At 49.9% G+C, this 22,225-nt stretch overlaps 1 protein-coding gene across 3 annotated transcripts in view; it reads right to left on the reverse strand.

Moving 5' to 3' along the window:
- Rgs12 (regulator of G protein signaling 12) overlaps nucleotides 1-22,225 on the reverse strand; it is a 92,174-nt gene that overhangs the window by 12,454 nt on the left and 57,495 nt on the right. For all 3 annotated transcript variants that reach the window (XM_038313264.1, XM_042054170.1, XM_038313269.1), the window contains exons 4-6: nucleotides 20,658-20,679; nucleotides 1,162-1,331; nucleotides 268-360 (exon numbers count right to left, since the gene is read on the reverse strand). In XM_038313264.1, coding sequence (XP_038169192.1) covers nucleotides 268-360; nucleotides 1,162-1,331; nucleotides 20,658-20,679 — 285 coding nt within the window. The remainder of the gene's footprint in view (nucleotides 1-267; nucleotides 361-1,161; nucleotides 1,332-20,657; nucleotides 20,680-22,225) is intronic.

Here is a 22,225-nt window from a genome sequence, read left to right on the forward strand (position 1 = left end):
GTGCTTCTCCAAGCCTCCCTCCAGCACGGCTTCTCCCTCCCAATCCTAACACCAAGTACCACCTCTGCCAGGCTCTGTGACAGGACATTTTATGCAGACTATGTTTAGGCAGGATTAAATGTCACACACTTAAGTTTTTATTCGGAAGCAGAAATGTCATTTTTTTAAGTCACGTGGAAGCATCCCTCATCAACTGCTCAAGCAAAACTCGATGTAGCCCTCTGCCTCCTGACCGTCAGGCAACCCCCACTCGGAAGAGCAGTTTACCTCTTTTTTGTCGTGTGCAGGAACATGACTGAAGCATTCACAGGCCTGCCAGAATAAGATGTTCTCTTCGCTGAATTCTTTCCGTAGAAAATCCTGAGGGAGCATTAGGAAGAGAGCAGTGGTCACTCCACAACTCCTCCATGCAGCTGACCCTCAACCCTTATCCTGGCCTTCTTTGTCTACCACACAGCAGAACAGGCTCCTCTCCAGAGAGCCTTGAAAGCAAGCAGAGACTACTCAACATCTCCAAGGACACTATCTGCCTCACAGCTCTTTTCTCAAGAGCTGGTCTTTCTTTTTCTTTGAGAAATGGATTTTTAGTTTCTAGTGGGTATACAAAATGACATTATATAGTACAACACTGTCCTACACACGTTGCTCATATTCATCCCATTACCCCCTCTTGTTGCCCCACCCCCACTCCTGGGTCCTTAAGAGCTGTGCTTGTCAGAGTATCTTTCCAAGAATTTTGAAGAAGCTCCAGCTAGGAGGATGAGGCGCACCTGTAATCCTAGCACTCAGAAGGATGAGATAGGGTTATAGTTCCAAGCCAGCCTGAATGATATAGGGAGACCCTGTCTCAAAACAAACCAACACATAGAGCCAAGAAACTCTGATGTTCCTTCTTGCATAGACATCCTATGTGTGTGGATGGGAGGTGGGGGGAGGGAGCTTCAGGAAACTCCAGGACAGGAGGCCGGTCAGGAAAGAAGACTGAGCTGAGGGTCTCTACAAATGCACACCCTACTCTGAGTCTGGAGTTTGGAGCAGAAGCTGAGACAGTCACGCTCCTACAAGTTGAGACACTGTCTCTGAGGTATGAGATGACCCAGTAAGCTTAAGCACCCTTGGCACAAAGTGGCAATGCCCCCTTCAGCAGTGTCCCTTACTCACAGAGAAGTAGCGAACACCAATGGGATCCTGCAGCAGACGCTCGAATGACACTGCCCAGCTCGCAACCCTCCTCTCACGTAGGCGCCGGCAGCTCTGCACGCTTGGGAGGCTGGCATTGCTGCTCAGGCTGTTGTTGCTGATGCAATCCTTCAGGTCAGCTCCTGTCAGCTCTGCAGGATCAGTACAGACACACCTGCACCTCTTGCCTTTTGTGCCTGCTCCACAGGAGGCCACAGGTACCTGCAGCCAGCTCTACTTTTCACACTTGTCCAGTCAGCAACATGCACTGCACCTGAAGCCAAGCCAAGGCTTTCTAGACATCAGACGTAGCAGTGAAAAGAACACATTTCATCTCAACCAACCAACACACACACACACACACACACACACACACACACACACTTAAATAATAAGTTCTGGCCATGAGAATGAAACAAAGAAACTATTACCTAAGTGCACATACAACACAGGGCAGAAAGCTCAATGTTGAGTATAAGGCAGGGAGGCATTTACAAGTGCACCACAAAGCCAAAGACCCCGAGTGAAGCCCACGGAGAGGCTTCAGTTGGCCCATTGCCCTCCTGATGCTGTCTGCTGCAACTTGAAATCCACAGCTCATAGCTTATGCACTTTCCTGCGTGCAGGTCACTTCTCAGTGGAAAGACCAAGCCACAGCATCCAAATTGAGTATTTAGCCATGTGTCTGCTGGCAGCTCATTCACTGGTGAGCCCAATATAGGAAAACACTACAACTCAAAGAGGAGAAGGACAGGTGTCTAGGAAGACCCCATTTGTCACTCCTGTCCAGTTGATGAAGCAGCCCAGGGACGAGAGGAGGACCATGGGCCAATGTAAGTGGAGCTCTAGAGTTGTTACATGTGTTTTTCTCTGGTGAGCAGGGCACACAGAGCTTCCCTAGATGAGAATGACCCATGTCAGAGGCAAGGCCAGGCCACTGTGGGGAGGCAGGACAGGAGCCATACTGGGCTGTGCTGTCAGAAGGCCCCAGGCTCTGCAGCAGAGCTGACTAAGATGAGTTTCCACACAGCATCCCTAAGGAAATGTTGCTACATCACATGTTCACAACAGGCTCCATCATCTGTTCTGAGCACTTGCTGCCTGGCATTCAAGACAGGTTGGTCACTCAGGATGGTCTGCCTGTGGTCAGTCCACAGGACAGATTCCTGGGGACAAGGGAGCAGGCTCTGAAGTGTGCTTTGCAGCAGGAGGGAAGGAGGGAATCGCTGGGACTGGAAGCAGCGTGGCCACTTACACTTTCACATCACACCTAGTCCACGGGGCACTGAGAGCTGCCACTGAGCCTGCAGCCCAGAACAGCGTGCAGATGGTGTGTGCAGCCAGAATAGAGAGGGCCTGAGAGGAGTGGACACTGCACTTTCTAGAGGAAAGTGACCTCCAAGCCAAGGATGTGACTACAACCTCCTAGGACACCTTCTTCAGATCAGCATGGCACCCAGATTAAGTACCAGGCAAGAACATTCAAAGCCAGCTAGCATTTAGATTACAAGAGACAAGGGAAAGACATACGAGTCACACACTGACACCACTACAGATGTTTATGTCAGAAGAAATGAGATCATTTGTACAATCTTACCCACCCCATCTGTGTACCAGTCACTGTTCTCCCGAAGTCTAGAGGAAAGGGCTTGGGTCAAGACACATCACAGGAGTTCCAACCTGCTCCTCTAGAACACTGTTCACAGGGGGGCATGGTCAGAGCAGCTGGCACTACATAGGGCTGCTTCACTAAGTAGCTCAGCCATCAAACACACACTGTGTGAACACCTCACACACTTCCTGTGGGCTGGGACCCCACAGGGATGGTTCTCTGAAGCTGACCTGTGTCCAGTGACCAGAGCAGATACTCTCAGAATGCACTTTTAAGTCCAAAATATGTCCTGACAGAGGTTTCCCAAGACCTACACAAGCTGAGTGTGACTGTCCCAGAAGAAAACTAAACAGAAAACACAATAAAAGGCAGATGGCTCCACCTAGTTCCACTGCACACCACCCCATCCCCACTGCACACCACCCCACCCCACTGTACAACACCCCACCCCCACTGTACTCCATCCCAGCCCACTGCACATCATCCCACCCCACTGTACAACACCCCATCACCACTGCATACCACGCCCATCCCCTCTGTATACCACACCCATCCCCACTGCATACCACACCCATCCCCACTGCATACCATGCCCATCCCCACTGCATACCACACCCATTTCTACTACATACCACGCCCATCCCCACCATACACCACTTCCATCCCCACTGTATACCACACCCATTCCCACTGTACACTACACCCATCCCCGCTGTGCACCACGCCCATCCCCACTGCATACCACTTGCTACAACACCATACAAGCAGGAATATGTTCTTGGGGATAAAACACCAGACCCATGCTTGGGACAGAAGGCAAAGTCCAGGAGCAGATGAAAAAGAATGCAGTAGAGGCAGGGACTGAACCACATCTGAAAAACTTCAAGCTGGGCTCATGCTTTCCAGAGCATATTAAAGCTGACCTCACAGGGCACAGTGATTTAGATGTGAAATGGAGCACAACAGCGTCTGAACCCCATATGAAATGCCCAGGCAAGAGGCTAAGGGTGACATACAACACACAAACTGACGGCTGGTTCCTTCCAGACCAAGACACCCACACAGACAGATGGCCAGTAGAAGGCAGAAGGAAGCACATGACAGGTTCTGGGCTCCTAAGCACTTGGGCATGCTCCTCTCTGCAATCGCTGCAGGCTAGTTCACGCTCCATACCACTCTGCCTCACTCTGCTAAAGTCAGGCTTTGTGCATGCCAGGTGACAACCCAGGCAGACATGGGGACCCTGTACTTCAAAGGAGCTTAGCACTTCAAGGTGCATAGGAATCACACTGCTCAGCGCAGTCTTTTGGTGACCCAGCCCCCAAGGAAAGTGAGGGTGCTGATGTTGCTCTTCACTGCATCTTCTGTTGATGAGGTGACCCTCACCAATGAAGCACTGAGCCCAGCAGAGTCAACACTGCAACTATTTCCCTCCAACTTTTCCGAGGCAATGAACTAAAACTCAGGCATGGGTACTGGGTACAGAGGAAGGTGGCGCAGCACCTAAGCAGGCACGGCTCAAGTGGCAAAGACAACAGTGGGGAACTGCCACCATAGGAAATGAGGGGAAACGGCCCATCTCCTGGCAGCTGGACTAGAGACTCGCTCAGGTGAGATGCCTGGTTGGTGAGGGGACGGTTTCCATGGATGCAACAGAGCCCTTCCCCTAGGAGAAGAGGAAGTTTCTGGTGCTCAGACAATGCCTCCTGAGGTTGTGGGAACAGTGACTTGGCCTTGAGCCCAGCACAGCCCAGGGACCTAGACAAAGACATCACAAATGCTGAGGTGAGGCCTAGCCACAGTGGACTATGACAAGTCACACACATACGGGGAGGGGAGAGGAGTGCTGAGTCCACAAGGGTGCCACACGTGGTTCTTTTAAACAGAGCTCCTGGAGGAGGTTTTCACCCAGTGGGGGTGTAGGAGGCTTGCAAAGCAGAGGGCTAGGAGCAGTCCCTGCTCAGGCTTGGCACAAATTGCTCCTGTGAGTTGGATCTTAGAGCTTTTGACGGGCTACACAGACACAAAGTCCCTTCCCCTTTGTCATCCATTTCTGAGTTTAGAACCCACACCGTGTCCCAGCACTGTTAGTCACATACAGAACAAAGCACCTTCAGGGTTAACCTGACACAGGACATCAAGCAGCAACTGGTGGCCACGGAATTCCTTGCAAACACCTCTATTTCTAAACCAAGTGCAAGACCAGTTCAGGAGGCCGACACACATCAGGTCTGAGACTCACTGGTCTGCTGGGAGTGGCCAGCCTGGTCCTCTAAAGCGCTTGGGTGAAACACAGGCTGAGTTGAAGATACAGCTGCACTGTGGCTTTAGTGGGTGTGTTCTAGGTGTTTGTAGTGATGTTGATTTTCTTCTGACCTGGTGGGAACGTGACTCGAGTCTGTGCAGATCTGCTGGAACAGCTGCCAGCACAGCTGCAGAGACTGTGTAGCGATGTAGGCTGTAGGTTACACATTGCAGTAATTCCTTGAGACTGAGTGTGCAGTTACTTCTGTGATGCATGGCCTCAGCCCACTCCCAGTTCACTGTATGTCTCAGCCAATCATAACCTTAAGTATTCCAAATGCTTGTCTCAACTCTAAGCCACTTGGCAGCCCAACCCAACATAAGACCCTCCCCACGCAGCAAACATACCTGAGGACTTCACACGTCAGCCTGCTCTGACACTCAAGACAAGTTGAGAGACAGATGTAGGACTTTACCTGGGTAGAGACGATAAGAGCCACTGTGGTGCCATCTAACCAAACACTTCCAACCATTCACCGTAAACCACCCTTCTGAGTCCATACCAGGCTCAGCCTGGGTGGCCGGAAGCAGAGGCCTGGGCCACGGGTGCTGAGGACATGGCTCCTTAGCTCGGCCTTGGGGGTAGATGAATTATTGCAGAGCCTCAGGGACCCTCGCAAAGGCAGCCCTCAGCCTTCCAGCACTGGCTCCTGGAGAGGCCCTAGAGCCTGGCAAAGCCTCAGAGACTCATGCATAATGCACAGCCAGAGTGCCTGCTGCAGAGGCCTGAATTATTCACAAGGGCAGAAACACTGTTCCCCCAGTGCTGGGGAGGAGCCACTGTGCAGTTCATTAAACAGCAGCAGGGAAAGTGCAGCAAGAACACACAGCTCCTCTAATAGTTATGTGATGCTGTCATATTTCCACACCATCTTGAATTTAAACTCTTAAGTCCCATAAACACAAGATCTATATTCTCAGTGCGAATGACTAAAGCCATGGAGTCTCAAGGGTGTGCACTTAAGAAACAAGCAGCTTGAACTCAACCAGTTCCAAAGCAAAGTCTGTGGCATCAGCAGCACACCTAAGGAAACCTCGAGGGGCTGGGAGCTCAGCCAGAGCTGGGTGTGCCAGCTTTAGAAATAAAGCCTTTTGCTGCTGCCCCCACAAACTAAATCAGTGCATAAACAGAGATGGGAGAAAGGCAGTGAGGCCTCCTGAGTTCTCCATGGTCTCTGAGGTTGGGGCTTCCCACAGGTAGCCCAGGTAAGGGTCAGCAGAGACCATTTTCAGCTTTCTGGCCACAGTCCCCAGCAATTCCAAATTTGATCTCCAAGACATGCAAGGGAAAGTTTTATCACCCAAGCTGGATGACCACAGTCCAATGATTGGTAACTTTGGGTGGACACTCCTCCACAAACACTCCGGACTTTGTCAGTTCCAGTAAAAAGGCCACCAAAGGATCTCAATAGTGTCCTCTAAAAGAGACCTGCGAAGGGTTAAAAGGAAGCCTCAGCTGTGTCTGCCTTCCCTGAGCACACTGCCTCATGTCAGTGGCTGAAGCAGGGAATACACCCTTACCACCCGTGAGGTTGCCACCAGAAGCTCACAGGAGTCTTGTTGGTGTGAAGATGGGGAGCAGGAACAGGACCCCCACTCTCTTCTGGGCCCATTCTGTCTCTGGCCCTCCTGTCACAGCCTTCTGCACCTCCTCCAGGGACAGTTACCAAAACATACACATTTTTTTTTTCTAAGCTATTGGAGGGTAAGTTGCCAACAGCAGCACACACACACACACACACACACACACACACAGACAGACACAGATATAGACACACACACGCGCACACACATCAAAGTGTATTGACTGCTAAGACTTTCTTAATCACTGTGATAAACCCAGAACATTTAGCACAACCTGTCCTCTAATCCCACCCACCATGTCCTTCATGGTGCCTTCCCCTCTGCCTAGGACTAAATTCTGCTGGTTAGCAAAGCACTCAGGCACCTCCCACCCCTCTGCACTGAGGTCTGGGCGGGCCAGAGGGTTTGGTCATCCATCGTATCTTGGCTAGTCAGTGTCAGGGAGAGAAGCGGATCATGCAGGCACCTTTCTCTTGGGTGCACCACGCCAGTGTGCGGCCTGATCCTGTAGTCAGGGCATCACTCTTTCTCCTCAAAATACAAGTTGAACAGCCTTAATTCAGAAATCTGAAATTCAAAATGCTCCCAAATCCAAAAATTTGGAGTGACTAAAAAAAGCTACTTCTACCTCTTGTCTCATGACACCTGCAAACAGACTAAGTGGTGAGTAGAATCATCCTCAGGCTCTGTGTGCAAGATGAGTAAATGAAGCCCATGGGAAGACCTGTATCCTATGCCTGAGAGAGCTCATCGTACCTATGGGAAAGTTCCAAAACCCAAGGAAAAGTCAGAAACTGAAACACTGGCCCCAGTGATTGTGTATAAGGAACTCTCATCTCCCAAACTAAGGCAGGAAGCGCCTCATGTTCATGGGGCTGTGCCATGGTCTCAGTCTCCTGAGAGGGTCTCAGAGATATGCTGGTTTATAGTCAGTCAGGGGTTTGCTCTCAGTGGCCTGGCACTTTCTCCTGTACTCAGTCCTCTATCAGGTGTCCCTGTGTCCCTGTGAGTCTTCCCAAGCACTGAGCACTGACGGGAAGCAGACACATATCTGCAGGTCCACTGTGTGCTTTCCCTGCTCCGCCCAGGATTTGGTCTTTGGGTATGGGTCACTTCCTCTCCAGGAGTGGACAGCCTCCTTTCGCTCCTGATGCCCCTACTTCCTCCCTCAACAAAAAGCAGCTGAGCTTTCTAGAGTTCCCTTGCAGGTGACATGCACGGCAGAGTCCCACCTACCTTGCTGCACTGGGAAGTTCTGTCACCTGCTTGGTGAAGGCACTGCCTCTCTGTGAACATGTTCCCTTCATTACCACAGTGGTCCATGTAGACATCAGTCACAGGTCACCAGTATGGACAATTCTGGCTCTGGGAGAGGCCAGGCAGAGACAGAGCCCAACATGACCTTTCTGGATCTAGGTGACATGACATGATGATCACATGGATCCCTTATATCTACGTCTCGGCTTTCTTATGGGGAGAAACGAACACCTGTAGGGCCTGGGGCCCGAGAACCCAGTAAGGATCCCAAGCTATACATCCAAGTACTGGAACTGTTACCAGAAGCTAAAATGCCATCAACAAGAGAGGCCTCAAACTACCTGGAGGGCTAGGTTTCCATGAAAGTCCTGCATGACAAGGGGAAGATAGCCCTGGCCTCACCTCATTTCCTGTGTCACAACCTGTGTACCTGAGTTCTGTCACCTTACTCTGAGAGCAGCTTGCTAAGAGCACTTCATTCTCATTGCCAGCAGGGTGACCCTTCATACTAAGCAGTGAGGAGAGCTCAGGGCAGGTCCCCCTGCTTAGACTACACAGTGTAAAATCTGAGGGCAGCCATTGGGCTCCTCACCTGAGAAAGCCAGAGAGAGCAGTGGCAGATCCTGACAATAAGCAGATTGGCATGTTTTGAGACCACAGCACCTTCTCAGAGCAGAGCCCCCAAACTGCTGGTCTAACTTTATGGGTCCACTGTAAGGTGAGGCTTCCAAGGTCTTGGGATACTGGTGGGTAGAACTGGGCAGGCACCACAAACTCTGAGGTGGCATCCCAGTACCCTTTCCTGCCCTGCTTGCTCCTCACCGTCTCCCAGGGAGTGGCAAGGCCAAACAGTCCTTTGAGACTGTGCTGGGATCACATGATTATGTATACTGCAGGGCCCCGAGGGAACAAATGGGAGAAACCTAAATGCTGTCTTGAAGCCAAGACCAGGCCCATCTGAACTCAGCAGAACAAACTCAGCCTGTGAAGTGACACAGTGTTTCAGGAGAGGAAATGCCAAGCAGATGGGAAAATGCCAAGAGCTTTCAGGGCCGTAAGAGTGGGTAGAACGGGAGCTGCCAAGGGTCAGTGTGGGAAGTGGTGGGAGCAAACAGTTCCTTCGTTTGTCACATTGCATTTTCAGAACTCAGTTGAGGAGCCATCAGCTGCCACCATGAGGGTCACTGGACTACAGGGGGCCCTAGCACATGCCAGATTCACACACTGGCTGGAACCAAAAAGGTCACAATGCCTTAACTGGCTAATTCTTTCTCAAAATGGACTTATTTGATTTTGACAAATAAGAAATCAGTATCATAAAGACATACATGATCCTTTTATGTTCATTTCAATGACACATGTGAAACAGTCACCTGGCAACAGAACCTGGCTGAAGGAGAAGACAGACACACTGCCCAGCACAGAAGTCCAGGGAGCCAAAGGCTGGGCTCAGGAGGAAGGCTCTGGAACCTCATGCCCACATGCGGTGGGGCTTCACCTTCTACATAAACCATGTCAACAAGTGTGTTTTGGCTGTGCCAAGTGTAATGATGGGGCTAACTTCATAGGATGGGGTGAGCGCTACTCCTCACTAGAGAGCCACTTAACCTTTCAGTAAAAACCTAATAATAACTATATGCTATCATCACAGGAAAGATGTGACAATATCAAGCACACAGTAGGCACTGAATGATGTCAACAACTAACTGGGTCATGCTAGTCCTGAACACCAGGTGACGGGCAAGCAACTCCAGCTATGTATGTGCACTGTTAAGTCATGGTTCCTAAACTATTCTCTGCCTTAACGTTTTAAATATAAATCTAAAGCTTTTGTTGGTCAACATCTAAAATCATGCTCTCATCTCCTCTCTACACAGACATGGCACCTCATTTAAGGAAGGTCCTGCTTTCTCTCCGATGGATTCAATCAGTTCTGAAGGTGAGGGCTGGCCAGGGGCTCTGCTTTGGGTTTGTACACAGATGGTGCCAACTATGAGTTGTGCATATGTAGTTTCCTCCTTTCCAGTCCTAAAGACTCTCTTTTGTCTTTTAGCCTTGGCTAACCCTAACACCTAAAGTTACTGTCATGTGCACATGCTCGTGTTATTCCTGGCTCTTGTAGAATGCTTCTGGTTGTCGAGAGTAACTTGGAGACAAATCAAGCCAGGGCTTGACTCTGTCAGTTGCTACTCTGGCTTCCATGGTGTGAGTCAATTGGCTTCACTCCTTCTCTGCTGTGTCAGATCTGCTTATGTGTCTGCAATTATTTGCCCTGAAAGCAAACTCTGAAAACATGGACTTAGTCTGCCCCAAATGTACCCAAGTATCTGGAAGTGTTGCAAACAAAGCAGAAACTCAAAACCCTACCCAACACGATGAAAAAAACAAAACAAAACAAAAACAAAAACAAAAACAACCAAAAAAAACCCAAAAAACAGATTCCAGGGGCATCCAAGACTTAAATGTGAACAATAAAATGGTAATAGTTTTACCTTTATGGTCTTAGGAAGGGCAGAGTAGAGTAGACAAATGTGCTTCTTAAAGGGAAGATGGCCACTGGGACTATCTTAAAAACTTCAGTCTGCAGGAGACAGCACTGAGAACCAACTGCAGAAGGTGGCTTGCATGCCTTCCTCAAGTGCTATAATACCTTCTTTCATTTCATTAGCCACAAAAAACAAACAAGAATGCAATTGAAAATATAAACTGGCCGGGCGGTGGTGGCGCACGCCTTTAATCCCAGCACTCGGGAGGCAGAGGCAGGTGGATCTCTGAGTTCGAGGCCAGCCTGGTCTACAAGAGCTAGTTCCAGGACAGGCTCTAGAAACTACAGGGAAACCCTGTCTCGAAAAACCAAAAAAAAAAAAGAAAAGAAAAGAAAAGAAAAGCTGTAAAGTTGTGAAGGCGAACTGTACCCATCAGCTCCAGTATTTGAGCACCTGATCCCCAGCTGATTATTGTGTTGGGGCAGGGAGGGACTGTTGAACATCTGGGAGGTAGAGCCTTGCTGGAGGAAGTAGATGGCTGGGGGCAGGCTGTGAGTGCTCAGTCTTACCTCACTTCCTGGTCACTCTCTGCTTGATGATCTGAGCTCTTAGCTTCTTGTTCTTGTAACTATGCTTCCCCACCATAATGGACTCTTATCCCTTTGAAACTGTAAACTAAAACAAACTTCTACAAGCTTCCTTGGTCATGGCATTTTATCTATTTTATCAATGGAAAAGTAGCCAACATATAAGTTATCATAATTCATCTGTCCAATCCAAGAATCACTTCCAGAATTTATTTTTTCAGTTTTCTACTAATCAACTAACAGTAACAACATAACCAGCCAAATGAGAAAACACGAAAAGCAAGCAACAAGCACAAGCTTGTTTGTTTTTGAAAGTGTCTGCGATGGAATGCAGGGCCTCATGCTTGTTTATCGGATGCTCTATACTGACACCCATCTAAGCAAAGGTCTGGACTGAGTATTTAAAAATAAAACTGAGCCAGGCGGTGGTGGTGCACACCTTTAATCCCAGCACTCAGGAGGCAGAGGCAGGCAATCTCTGTGAGTTCGAGGCTAGCCTGGTCTACAAGAGCTAATTCCAGGACAGGCTCCAAAGCTACAGAGAAACCTGCCTCAAAAAAACAAAATAAATAAATAAATAAATAAATAAATAAATAAATAAATATATATCAAATGGCCACATACAAACCCTAGTGGCCATGATGAACACAACAGGAAGCTCTGAGGTGACTCCTTACACACTGCTGGGTAGTGTGCACACTGGACAATGGAGAATACATACACCAATGGCCAGCTCATCAGAGCAAGGCACACACAGATGTCCATGCAGAGACCTGTACGGGCATGTCTTACAACATCTTTGCGACAGCTAAAGTCTGAGCCAGCTTAGCAGCTATCACCAGAGGCAAGAGCAGACAGTGGCCATTTAACAACAGAACAGGGCACAGTAGCCTAAGTGAATGGTAACAGACCCACAAGGCAGGAAAGCAGTTCACAGAAAACAGTCAGGTACCAGAGAGCACACATGGCAGCATTAGCCCAAGATCACATGGTAGGGTGAGACATCAGTCCAGAGTGAAGGTGGAAGGGAACCAGGCAGAGGCTCAAAGGACAATGTCCCAAGAACGGGTGCCTTCCTCCCCAGCGCCAGGCAATCCCCAGTGCCTTGTAAAGATCACTAGCATCAATCACCGTAACCCATTAATGTTAGCTAACTTGAAAGGACGCCTTTATAAAGGCAGGAAAGCCATCATTAGGTCATGAGTCTTAGGTTTTGTTTTAAAATATTTACATAAAAGCCTCCCTTCCAAGAGGATGTAGTAAACTGACCCAGAGGTGTGCTGTCTGTAAGTAGACTGCAGGCTGACCCAATCCCTTCTGTGCAAGGCTCACCAAAGTCCACGTTACTCAACCAGTATGTGCCACCTATCTCAAAAGCCCTGGCAGGTGAAGTCACTGGATAAGAAATAAGCACATAGCAGGGCCACCTAGCTGACCTCCATCATGTTCAGAGCTGGTAAGGGACCTCTGGGAGCTCCCACATACTGCCCACATCCATGCTCGGGTCCCGAGAACAAAGACATCTCTGAGCAATGGTGGTAGCACACCACCAGCCTGCAGCACAGTGGGCCCTGTCCCCCTCACGAGCCTTGAGACCTTGCAGGCCCTGCCCTCTGTGTCTGGATCCCAAATGTAGAGGGAGCACACTGCACCCGAATCATAACTGCCCCTCACTGAGGGGAGGGCTGGGTGTACCAGAACCTGTGGGGCTAAGTGTTGCTAGTCAGGTATGTAGCACTTCTCTCTCTTTTTCTTTTTCTTTTTTTTTTTTTTTTTTTGGTTTTTTGAGACAGGGTTTCTCTGCGGCATTAGAGCCTGTCCTGGAACTAGCTCTTGTAGACTAGGCTGGTCTCGAACTCACAGAGATCGCCTGCCTCTGCCTCCCGAGTGCTGGGATTAAAGGCGTGCGCCACCACCGCCCGGCACTGCAGCACTTCTCTAGGGACACCCTGAGTGGCACACCACATGGTGCCAGACAGACTGAGCCCTCCAAGGAGGTGAGCCCAAATATTATACACTGTGCAGAACACTTTCGGGGCCTACACTGCTCCCTGGAGAGCTGGGTAGGGCACCAAAGATGCACCAGACTCAGCTGGAACAGCGACACTTCAGAAGACAGTTTCTGATGTGGGCAGGGCCATGCCACCACTTCATGATGCTCTGACTTGTTGTGGTCCAATGCTCTGTAAAGGCAGAGAAAGTAACGGGACGGGCAGGCAGGCAGGGCTTGCTGATTCCAGAATGGGTATCAGCTCTGAATGAATGAGGAACTGATTGCTTCCCACGCCTGTAATACAGGGATACAGGATACTCCAGGCATACTGGGGGTGAGACCTGGAGCTTCATGATTCATCCTATGGGATGAGAAATCATGGGAGCTCCTTGTATTGAGCTCACATTTTACTGTGGACTTTCTAAATCATGTTCCACAACTAGAATGTGAAAGCATCGCCATCGCAGGATGCTGGTTGTGATGGGCTGGCTGTGACAGGAATCCTACTGTCACTCAGCACTAGAAATGTGTTTAGCAATGATCCTTGGAAGCTGGACCACTGTCACTTCTGATGGGAAAGTCATCAAGTTAGTGTGTGTTTGGATCACCCCATTTGCCAGGAGGCATGTTGGGTGCTACAGCAGAAAAGGGTCCCTACAGGTGACTCTCCGTTGAGCTGAAGAGACAAATCAGAACTAGAGAAAGTTAAGGGGCTGTGGCATGCAGTCCAGATACAATTGCTGGAGCGGAGGCTGGGGACCATCTGGGACGTCTCAGTACTGACTCTAGGCAGTGCACACGCAAGGTGAGGCCCCAGGAGGTTACAGGCGATGGTTTGGAGCTATGGGATGAAGGTTGCCAGCCCTTACACAAGTCTGGGGAAGTTCCAGATCCAACCAGTTCTTGTAGGAATCCCTAGAGGGGATCCATCAAGCCAGGAACATAAAGACTCTTTCAGGAGTCCTTCTTCATATGCCAAGTCCGGAAAACACCTTGGTCATGTGACAAAGAAGCTGATGCCGCAGAGCACCAAGGGAACTAACTCTGGGGCAACTGCATTCCCTGCCCCACCACATCTCTTAGCAATGTCCCTGCGAGTGCTAGACTGGTCCAGAGATCCAGTCCCCTGTTCTGACATCACAGGCGTGCTGTTCTTTGTCATTCCTTCCTACTCATTCCTGTGAAGATCCTCATACGTGTGCACTTAAGATATTCATGTTTTTCCTGTTAACCAGTTCTCTAGCCAAAGGCTCTATGGTGCTAAAGGGAATGAAAGGGAGGCCGCACCCTTACACAGCTCTTTATCAAAGTGTAAAAGAGCACAAGCCCCAGGCATGTATTGCAAAGGCTTTTGCAAGTGAGCACACTATGTCAGCTCCCCTGAAACCGAGTGTTGGGACATAAGGAGGAAGCCCCTGGGCTTCACCTCTCTGACTCTACCATCCTGGGTCTCAGAGGAAGGCTCATACTGCTTCTCTGCCTCAGAAACTCACACAAGGTTCTGTTCGACCGAGCTTTGTTCTCTAAAAACCGACTGAATATGTTCCCTTTGTGAGCCATGGCTCCCTCGGGTGGGCCTCTCGAGACAGAAGGGGAACCAAGAGGATCCTACTCCTACTCCAGTGCTCTAGAGAGTACTGAAACCAACATGTCCAGGGTTCCCACAAAGAGAAGAGGGGGAGGAGGCAAGGTGGGAGGAAGGGAGGCAGGAAGAAGTCACTGGCTTTATTACTTTTGAACTTTGCTTGAAAAAAAAACTTCACAACATAGTTACTAATAAAAACTCCTTCCAAATGTCTTGTCAAACCAGAAAGAAAGGAGTGTGTTGGGAGGCATTTTGGCAGAAACCAAGTCTGCCTGCTTCCCTAACAGTCTACAGTCTGTTTGAGTTTCAAGTCCAAAAAAATCATAAAAAAAAAAAAAAACCACATGAACTACTGGGCCAAATAAAAGGCTCTGCTTAAACACCTGCTCTCACACCACAAGCTACAAATTAACATCCCATTCCTGCTAATTAGTGAGCAGTTTTGAAAAGCACAAGATTAGGCTGTGGTACCGTGGACCACCGAGCCACACTGCACTGTCGGCACGGTTCCACGGGGACTCCTCTCACATCTCTGTCTCTTCTGATTACAGAGAATGGTTCACCTGCCCAGAATTGCAATGTTCCAAGTGAATGCGACCTAACTTCAAGTCCTCGTGGCAAGCACGGCTGGCCCTACATCCCTGAGCAGCATCCAAGTCAGCTCAGCATGCCTGTGATGTGGACCGCTGCAGCCACTTCTGTCGGACAGAAGATGCTATCAGGTTGGAGCAAAGCCAAAGTTGCCAGACAGGAAAGGAAGGTAGCTTGCCTGAGTGTAGCCCTGGGCAGACCCCAAAATCTTCACCCCACAGCCTAGGGTAAAGATGAACAGTTAAGAAGGGCTAGGGAGTGAGGAGGGCAAAGGGCAGAATGACAGTTTTTCCCAGAGCATCCGAAGGTAAACAGTCGTTTGAGAGGTTAGGTAGCCCTCCAGATCTCAGAGGTGAAACCTTAAAAAAACAAAACTAACAGGAAAGTGAAGATTGAGAGAGCCTGGCAGCCTCTTCACAGAGGACCTGGCTGGGCGTCACAAGGAGGGGAGGCTAAGCAGACCTGGCCAAGCCCATAAGCATCTAGCACAGGTCACAGAAACTAAAACATGAAAAAGGTGCCCCTACCACTCTGAGCAGGCATCCTAGTCCTCATCAAGTTTGTTCAAGTCTCCAGAATAGGCTGGCAAGTGCTCTAGACTCCCAGCACTCAGATCTAGGTTAGCCTAGCTCAGCATCCAGACCTGGCCTAGAGTCCAGACAAGTACGAGCTCCAGACAAATACTTAGTCCAGCCTAGCCCAGTGTCAAGCACCCAAAGTCCTATACCCGTGGGGCACAGCAGGCCAAGAACAGCCCTTGGCCCGATACTCTCTTCCTTCAAGTTCCACTGAAAGTTCCACCACAAAGGAACCTACAGTCATGTACATGACTACCACACATCTTCACTGACTCTCCTGTACTCTCTGCACTTAGGCAGAGGGTCAAAGAAGGGGACACTCATGCCCATACTTTAGATAAGAAAAAGCTAAAAGCAGAGTAAACCCAACCTAAGGCCTAGCAGCCTGGAGAAGAAGGTGAAGGCACTCGGAGTGCCTTCTGGAGTTTAGTCAGATGGTGATGCTATGGACGGGCACACCCAATTGCCACTCAGCTAGGCATTTTCCAATCTGTGCTCCAGGACAGGCCATTTGCTTGACTGAATTTAAGAGCATTTTGCTGCTGAAAACACTTTAAAAGCCACTGCCCTAAGCCAGCCTTCCAAAGCTTGGGCTAATGTCACTGAAGACCACTGGGGCCCAGATCCAGTGATCCTCTCACCAAGCTTTCTCACGCCAGTCACTGGCAGAAAGAGCACAGAATACTACTCAGAGAAGGGAGGCAGCAGGTGGGTGGGACAGGAGGAGCTGAATGACATCAGGGAGAGTACAGTGGGAGGTCTGGTGTGCTGGGTCACTGCAGGCTAGCCTGGGACAACAGACCACTGTGGCAGACAGAGGGGTCCAAGTTCAGTGTGAGCCGGCCACAGCAGCTGCTCTGTGGAGACTGGAGAGCACAGGCAGGGCGGACGGTAGGGACGGGGAGCGCACTGAGGAGCGCCTGAGGAGGCAGAGCCTTACTTCCACACGAAGGATCCATGGATGTGGTAAGGGCACGGAGTCACAGAGTTGAAGGGCCTGACATGAGGACACGAGGAATGGCAGATTTCAGGACCAGCAGGCCTGCAGGAAAGCTGAGACTGGACAGTACAGAAATCTTAGGGAAGGTGCTACACAGACCCCCACAGCCACACCCTCCACTGACTACATTGCTACAGTTTCTCCCTCGCATCCCCCCCCCGTGTGTGCATGTTATGCGTGTGTGTGTGTGTGTGTGCGCGTGCATGTGTGTGCGCGCGAGAGTGTGTGAGATAGCAGAGTAATTTTCAGGAGTTGGTTCTCTCCCTGTACCATGTGGGTTCCAGGAATAAAACTCAGATTATCAGACTGTGTGGCAAGTACCTTTATCCACTATAAGCCATCACATGGCTCTTCTCTGGTATAAATCAAAAGGTGCTCCTCACAAGGACCCTGGAAGCTAAAAGCTTGCATCTGTCTATCTTAGTGAGGAGCAGGTATGACCAGAAGCTGGAGGAATCCTTCCACGCAAAGGAGGGGTTCTGCCCCTGACCCAGGCAGACCATAGGTGACTACTACCTTTGTGACAAGACCACCTTGTTTGCGCTGTGTTTCTCACACCTTTCACAGACTCCTCTTGCTTTAATCTCTGTAAATGTCCTGATCCCAGGGACTTTCAAGCTGTCTGAATGCTAAAACTGAGTAGTAATGTCTCCCATGGTCTGCCTGCTGTCAGTTTACTTCACACACCAGAACTACTGAACCTTTAGCAGGAAAGGCACACCTGAATGTCCTCATGCAGCACAAGGCAGTGTGCCCTTGAGAACACCTGAATGTCCTCATGCAGCACAAGGCAGTGTGCCCTTGAGAACACCTGAATGTCCTCATGCAGCACAAGGCGGTGTGCCCTGGAGAACACAAGAGCCGGGTGGGAGGGGAGATCTGGCAGAGCTGCTGATAGGAAGAAGTTAAAGAGCTTAAGCTCCATGGGAGCGTAGAGGTGGCATCGTGGGAACATGGGGGTAGTGCAGAGGTAGATTACTGCAGGAGCACAGAGGTGGGACGCTGCGGGAGCAGAGAGGTGAGACACTGGAGCACAGAGGTGGAGCACTGTGGGAGCACTGTAGTGAGGTACCCATAGAAGACCTTGTGAAAGCCAAGCCAGTATCTGAGGCAAAAACTACTTTCAGTACCAGCATCAACAGTGGGACTCTCACATTTATATCCCCTCCCCTCCTCTCTCCTCTCCCTCCCTCTCTCCTACTCCCCCCATCTTCCCTTCTCCTTCCCTGAGGTAAGGACTCTAACCATGAGCTATACCCCCAGCCCATACTTGGTTTACACATTTTCAACCCTCCAGGTTGACCTTATTTTATTTTGTATTTTTCTCTTTTTTAAATTATTATTATTATTACAAATTTTCACCTCCTCCCCTCCTCCCATTTCCCTCCCCCTATTCTTCCTTCCCCTCCCTCTCCAGTCCAAAGAGCAGTCTGGGTTCCCTGCCCTGTGGGAAGTCCAAGATCCTCCCCTCTCCATCCAGGTCTAGGAAGGTGAGCATCCAAACAGACTAGGCCCCCCCAAAGCCAGTACATGCAGTAGAATCAAAACCCAGTGCCATTGTCCTTGGCTTCTCAGTCAGCCCTCCATGTAAGCCACGTTCAGAGAGTCTGGTTTGATCACATGCTCCATCAGACCCAGTCCAGCTGGCCAGTCTCTGAATGCTAGGGATACTTCTCTAGTCCTGATCTGCTGTCCTAGAGACAGTCTGCCCTCCACACAAAGCCAATGTGTAGGCAGTGGTGACCGTAAGCCTTTCCTGCTGAGTAAGTGAAAGCACACTCTGAGCGGAATCTTAAATGGCACCGCCCAACTTCCTTAAAATTGCATGAGACGACATGGTAGGAACACACATTACCAAATGTTACGCACAGCCTGGAATGACATCAAAGAGTCACATTATGTCAAGGGTATGGTTAGCTGGATGCACGACACTTCTGAAGAGTATGAGATTTCCTAATAACCATAGCCCAGGCTGGAAGAGGAGGCAGACATAGCCTCAACTGGGCACAGATTGAGCTGGCCCCTCATCTCTGCCTGCACTTGGTACACATTTTTTCATACATCGTGGGGTTCTGTGGTTTCTAGGCTCCATGTGGGAACCTGTCTACTACTGACCAGGTCTATAAAATATCTTTGTGTGGAAACATTCAAGCTTCTGCCTAGCCCTTCTCCACAGGTGCCTGGGCACAGCACGGTGGAACACAGAAGAGCTCCTGGGGCCTGTGGGAAGTGGAAGGCTTTAGCTGGATTAGTAGGGTGAAGGCTGGAGGCTCTTCTCCAGGCCTGAGCCCCGGGGACCTCGACTGGAGTGACCCTTCCACTGCTTCAGTGTCACTGTGACCACAGCACACAACAGTGACCTCCCAGAACTAGCACACAGACTCAGTCAGACAGCCCCTGCATTTTAATCTTATAATTAGAAAAGAAACTAAAAGTAGAAAACCAATTAAAGCATGAAAAGCGACGAAATAAAATATATCTGGCTGTCTAGCTCAGTTGCTGAAATCCCCTGCCCCTGCCACAGCAGGCCCTCCACAGAACAGACACAGCCCTGTGGCCCTGGGGTCTGAGCTGGAGGAGAAGGGGACAGAGGGTGGAAAGCCCCCAAAACAGGGGGAATCACCTGGCCAGGACACCACTTCCTCAGAAAGGCGCGGTGGGGGCTGGGAGCCAGGGGCTTCCCACCCTCGGAAAGGGACCTTCTGAAACCTATAGGACAACTTGAGATGCTGGGGCTGGGGAGGACTGGCTTCCCCAACTCCTAACAACAGTGCAGAACTTCGGAAAGTCAATAAAAAATATTACATATTATTAAACTGATGGATTATGGAAACCTCTCAAGTATATAAATTTCCCACAAGAATAAATGTCCTCTGCCAGAAAAGAGAAGTTAGAACCAGGGCTGTGAACCTGTGTTTTTGGCCCAGACTTGGCTGCCCGTCTTACTTCTTTTCTTGCATTAAGGAGGTTTTGGCTGATTAAATGACACGATTATTATTGTACATAACACAGGAAATATAACCCCCTTTACTCTAAAATCTATGCTTCTCACACTTTGCCCAGGCTCCCTGTGGTCTGTGTTCTGCAATGAGCAGGTTTGTAACTCAAGCAGTGGGAATCCTGTGAGTCCTACAGAGCTACTAGTGCCAAAGGCTCCGCCTGCACTTTCCTGTGGGAGAGGAACACCAGCCTGAGGTGGGCAGCTCTGAGGGAGACAACAGAAGTCTCTAGAAACTATACCAACTGGTCTGTAGTACCAGAATACTACACGCCTGAGGAGTGTCTAGATGAAGCTCTCCAAAGAGTTTAAGGCAGTTTGTTGTTGTTGTTGTTGTTGCTGTTGTTTGTTTGTTTTGTTTTTTTCTTTCTAAATGCTGAATTAAAACCAGGGATTATGTCAGAGAAATGGAGTGAATCCTGGCTGGGTCTTCCTTCCTGGTCAGTCCCACTAAAAGAGCCCTGTACACAGACTCTTCTAAAGACAGAGAGAAAGGTTTTGATTCTCCTTCACCGCACACTCACTCTCAGTTTATCTACTACATTTTCTTTAGGAAGGGAACTTCCAAAATGGCTCAAATTCAGCAACTGCCTTGAGAGCTGAACTTGTTCATTTGGAAGCTGGATGTACAGGGATCAGCAAGCATGTTTTTGCTTGTTGATCACAGGCGTGCAGGAGCATGAACTGCAGCTCAGCACACTACCTGTGCTGGCTACACGGAGCTTCTATTGCCATGTTAGTCAAACTCATGGCCAGGCCGCCAGGACACTGCCCACCAGTGAAACTCCAACTGAGACCCTCCCACAGGGAAAAGACAGAGAAAGCATCTTACTGAGTATATCAAATGGCAGATATATTTTCATAATTTGAAAACGGCAATAAGAAAAATAAAATATGACTTACCACCATCAGACACAGTTGCAGACTGAAAAAAAAGAGAGAGAGACATGAGTTAATTACATCTCATGACAAGATTCAGGGAACAGCGCTTCACTTCCTCCAAGGTCCTGGGCGACTCCCAGCTACCCAGGTAGGCGCTGAGAGAAGCAGACAGTGAGTCAAGCCTTGGGGCTCCAACTCCGCCCCAGCTGGTGACTCCCTCTAAGAGGAAGTTGCCGTCATTTTCACTTGAAAAGAACAGATCCCAGCATGTCTGACATCACAGTCTTATTAACAGACCGTGTGATAACAGCTTAAGATTAGTGCCCCAGTGAGGGCACCTTGCAGGGCAGGGGCTCAGGAGCAGATACTATTCAGCTCAGGCTAGTGTTACCTCCACTCCAGTGAGACCAGAGCTGTGAGAAGGCAGAACAGGAATGTGCGTGTCCCTAACCACCACCTCCCCCACCCCGCCCTGCCACTCCCCCTTGGAAGAGTGGCTACTACAGTTCTGGGGAAATGCCTGGGGGCAGATTAAAGAGTTGGGGGGTTGCTAAGAACTACCAGGCAGAAAGGCTGATCCTCTGGAATAAAAGCTGTCGGCAGTTCTCTGCAGGAGCCCAGCCTGGGCTCACATGGACACTTGCCAGTGGTCAGGTAGGTGGTGAGTGGCCCAGGAAAAGGCAGATGGATAAGGAGCCAGGCATCCCAGGGGCAGCAGAGGGACCCGGCAGGAGAAGAAGGAGCGTGGAAGAGCCAGTGAAGCCTGTGGCTAGGGTCCTGGCGGCAGTATGGCTCCTCCCCAAGAGCAGGCAGGACAGCAGAGTGCCGGGGTGGCTCAGGAGGCCTGTGACACACAGCAGGTCCAGACCACTGCTTTCATGTCTGCAGCATGCCAAGATGCCAGAAAACTTTCCCTCCTGTGGCCTGGGCTATGGGCGGCTCTACCTAGAGCTTCCTGGATCAATTACAAAGCCTTCCCAGCTTTACCTCTCCAAGGTTCTACCATTTTTGCCATAGCATTCAGGTCTCATCTGAACCGGGCTTCTAAGGTGCAGCCAGAGGCAGACAGCAAGTGAATAGAGCCTGCCTCACACCAGACCTGGGTCCCCCGGGCATCCTGTAAGACTCCTCTAGTAAAATAATCTACTCACGGGGCGTCCAGCTGACACTTCAGTGGCAGCTAACAGGAACACCTAGAACTAATGGCCATAAGACACTATCCACTCTCCCCAGGGAAGTCAACGGATATATGATATACAACCCACCAGGGCACCTGGATTTGTGCATTTCCTGTCCGACTCGACATCCCACGTCCAGGCCTATCGGGCAGTCAGATAGTACTCTCGATCCATCGTGGCTGATACCGAGGAGCCCCTATTGCTACCCTGCTAGGATACATGATGAAGGACTCAATGGGTCCACCTTGATGGCCAGCCTCCACCTATGACCAAAAGACTGTCATGGCACATAGAGAGAAGTCACTTCTTACTGTGACTGCTACAACCTGTGATGGGGTCTGCACCCATAAAATCGTAGGTCTAGGGAATCCAGGTTCTGTGAGGGCCAGCCATGAGAGATAATCTAAGTCT

This window comes from Arvicola amphibius, chromosome 1, assembly GCF_903992535.2.
Source record: "Arvicola amphibius chromosome 1, mArvAmp1.2, whole genome shotgun sequence".
Lineage (NCBI taxonomy): Eukaryota > Metazoa > Chordata > Mammalia > Rodentia > Cricetidae > Arvicola > Arvicola amphibius.